Source organism: Phragmites australis, chromosome 1 (assembly GCF_958298935.1).
Source record: "Phragmites australis chromosome 1, lpPhrAust1.1, whole genome shotgun sequence".
Taxonomy (NCBI): domain Eukaryota; kingdom Viridiplantae; phylum Streptophyta; class Magnoliopsida; order Poales; family Poaceae; genus Phragmites; species Phragmites australis.
The window spans coordinates 53,748,739-53,752,439 of NC_084921.1; the positions used below are offsets into that span (position 1 = coordinate 53,748,739).

At 49.4% G+C, this 3,701-nt stretch overlaps 1 protein-coding gene across 1 annotated transcript; it reads right to left on the minus strand.

Moving 5' to 3' along the window:
- Positions 1 to 645: 645 nt before the first annotated feature.
- LOC133927669 (L-type lectin-domain containing receptor kinase IX.2-like) lies at positions 646 to 2,926 on the minus strand. The gene is made up of 3 exons (XM_062374109.1): positions 2,098 to 2,926; positions 1,824 to 1,955; positions 646 to 1,713 (listed from the first exon to the last, which is right to left on the minus strand). Exons 1-3 carry the CDS (start codon positions 2,855 to 2,857, stop codon positions 806 to 808), a joined length of 1,800 nt encoding a protein of 599 aa, XP_062230093.1. The 5' UTR covers positions 2,858 to 2,926; the 3' UTR covers positions 646 to 805.
- Positions 2,927 to 3,701: the final 775 nt, after the last annotated feature.

Sequence of the window (3,701 nt, forward strand, 5' to 3'; positions counted from 1 at the left end):
TGCGACTTCTTTTTATAATTTTATACCTTTTGCTATGTAGGTAAACAAGTAAGTATATAAAAATTGTGTCGGTTAAAAGTTTGATCATGATGTGTAACCGAATCCGATCATTGCGCGCTTCAAACCGCACAATCTTCCCTCTATATATATCTAATAGTTGCCGCCACAAAGTGATATACGTAATTAGGGTTTTTGCCAATTTCTCTCTATTGTGCCATCGCATGTAATCTACTCCATCCTGCTACGCCGACGTTCACCTACGAATGGAGAGCGGATTTCCGTAACCCATCACTCTTGAGATCCTACACAGGAGATATCGAATAAGGTTTTTAGGAGTGCTCATTGCGATTACTCATAATCTGCTTACTCTATATCATTGCGATATACTTCTACTACTTCATTATCTTTGTCATCATCTACTACTTTGACATCACGAGAGTCTCTGCATCACACATCGTAATCGGATACGTACATTGCTATCCAGTTGAACCCTACTCGAATAGTAGTCGAATCTAGTTGAGACTCATCGGAGCTAGTCGAGCCCTACTCAAGTGATAGTCGAGATTCGTCGGAGCTAGTCGAAACCTAGTCGATATTAATTATATGCATATGTTCTTGTTATATTATATCATGAATTAAATTAAATCAAACCTGAAAATGCTATTTTTCCAACAATGACATATACAACAAGGCCAAACCAAATACTGCATCACGCTATATATCTACCTATCAAGGATGTTTATGGTGTTTTCTGAGACAAACATATACTTAACAGAGTAAGGCACTGCTACCTTCTAGCAACCGTCTACGAATACAGAACTTGAGGCACTGGATCGCTGAGATTTGACAGCCAGTTAATGGCACGTCTGATTTCCGGTCGGTCCTCGCGATCCAGTTGGACACACCGGAGCCCGACGACCAGCACGCGCTCCATCTGCCTCTTGTCGAAGTCGCCGTTCAGCCGCTCGTCGGCCATCTCGAGGACCGCACCCCTGCGGTCAGATTCCCGGACAGCGTTGACGAGGGTGTTGGAGCCTAGTTCGTCCCACAACACGGCCGGATCCTTGCCGGTGGCGACCTCCAGCAGCAGGACCCCGAAGCTGTACATGTCAGACGCGGTGCTCGCCGTGTTTTTGGTGATGCATTGGGGGTCCATGTAGCCCAAGCTCCCAAACATGATGGTGCCACTCAGGGAGTTCTGTCCGGGGTCGACCTGCCTGACGAGCCCGAAGTCCCCGAGCTTGGCCTCGAAGTCGCCGTCCAGCATCACGTTGCTGGGCTTGATGTCCCGGTGCAGGATGGTGTTCTTGCAGAGGGTGTGGAGGTATTCTATGGCGTAGCCGATGCCGAGCACGATCTTGTACCTCTCCGGCCACGTCAGCAGCCTCACTGACCCGTGGAGGTGCTTGTCGAGGCTCCCGTTCGTCACCAGCTCGTACGCGAGCAGCAGCTTGTCGTTGCCGCCGCCGTCGCACCAGCCGACGAGCTTCACAAGGTTGCGGTGGCTCAGCTGGCCCAAGGTCATGATCTCGGTGACGTAGTCACTCCTGGTTTGCTCCAGCACCAGCGTCAGCTTCTTCACCGCCACCGGCTGCTTGTGTGGATCCAGCTCCCCTCTGTACACTTCCCCGAAGGAGCCCGCGCAGAGCTTCCTGTCCCTGGAGAAGTTTTTGGTCGCCGTGGACAGCTCGTGGTACGTGAATTTCCTTGCAACTGAATTTTCCCGACGAAATAAAATAAAAGGGTTTGAGTTCCGGCGCAGTTAATTACTTTAAATCCAACTCGTTTGAACTTTAAAAAATTATAAAGTAGGATGAATTTACCTGGCAAGGCTATCTCCATTGGGCCACGTCCACGCGTAATAATGATACAAACCAGAGCAACCACTAAACCGGCTAATGATGCAATTGCAACAGCCACCCATATCGCCCATAGTAATTCGGTATTAGATGGATCTGTCAGCGGAACAACAATTAATAGTGGTATTAGACGGCGAGAGATTGACACTTAGTGTCTCGGACACATGACGAATATTGCGAAGACACCACTCGACCGTGATGCTCGAAATTGTAGTAACACTTGGGAGTTCTTAATTACCTGTTGAGCTGAAGGACCAAGAGAGGAGCTGGTGCGACTCGGTGAGAACCCCGGTGGCCGCCGAAAACCCGACGCTCGCATCCTGTGGCACTCCGGCTTCCCTGAAGTCGACTTCCGTTTCGACTTTGTAAACACTCCCGTCGTGCAGCTGAAGTGTAACGGCCATCATCTTCGAGCCCGCGCTGTACGTGATGTTTGCCGACATGGTATCATAGAGGCCCGTGCTCCTCACCCTCTGGAATTTTGTGGAGGTGATGTTGTTGACGTCGATGCCGATGTGGTCAGTGGTGTTCGGAGGGTCATAGCCTTCGTTCCAGTTCGTGTCGAACTCCACGCCGACGGTCTCCGGCGGCTGCGCGTTCGGGTTGTTGGGGTTGTTGAAGAGCCCGAGGAACATGCTGCGCGAGTCCCACGGCAGGGGGGCAGGCCCGATGAAGAACGCCATGCCATCCCCCCGTCGGTTGGTGTCATTGCCGCCGATGGCGAACGAGAACCTCGTGGTGAAGCTGGCTCTCTTGCGGCCGTCCCACAAGCGCACCGGCTGCTGGTGGAACACACGGCCGGTGCTATTGTGCTCGGTTCCGTTTGTAAGATTGATCCTGTCGCCGGCGCGAGAGGAGTCGTTGATGAACTTGAGGTCTGGGCTGTTGAGGTGCTCCGGTTTGGAGAAGTCGTAGTCGAAAGAGAGCGCAGCGGCGTGAAGAGGCATGAGGCAGAGGTAGGCGAGGACGAGCAGGTGGGCTCTTGGATAGGCCGCCATGGCTGCAGCAGGAGAAGATCGAGAGCAATCGCTCGCTTCCAGCTGTTAGCTACTCCACTTAGTTAGGTTTCTAGTGCATGCAAGAGAAGCTAGGGCTGTCCAAGTGTTTATATAGGAGGCCCGTTTCGACAGTACCAGGATGTTGAATAGTGCAAAATGAAACAACTAGGATTTTCGTCAAACTTCCTCAGAAATCGGGCACGTGATTAACTGGTTACGCACATCATCGATCCAGCACGGCCGACTACCGCTTCTCCAGTCAACTCCAGTGACTCGTGTCCACCAGCTGTCCAGTCTCTCCTGAGCCTGAGGCCAGCAGTCCATGCATTACCTTTCAAAATGCAAGTTTGAAAATCAAATGGATCTTAGGCGAAAACGAAAAAAAGGAAAATTGTTGTCCACGAGTAGTGCCCGGTTCTAGTGTGTTTTTTTTAACACAAATATATTCCAACATACATTTAAGAGGGAAGGTAATACATTTAAGGATGCAACTTCTTTTTTTAAATCGTATTCTTCACGCATCTTGATTTTCTGATGAAACCAACCTATGCATTGAAATTTCAAGCTAATACATTAATATATATGACTTAGACATATCCTAGTACCAAAAACAACAATTAAAGATTTAAACTGTTCACATAGTGGACTTGTCAAAAAAAAAAGTCTCCGGTCGTTCCCTTTGTCCAAAAAAGCCTCGCTCTCAGTTGAACGTCCCCAAATGCTGTCCATGTATAGAACAGCGACGAAGGTTCGGCCACGGCGACCGCTTCTAGAATGAGAATAGTTCAACATATTATTAGCCCTGTCTACATCAGGGAAATGTGATGTGCATCATATCAATCAT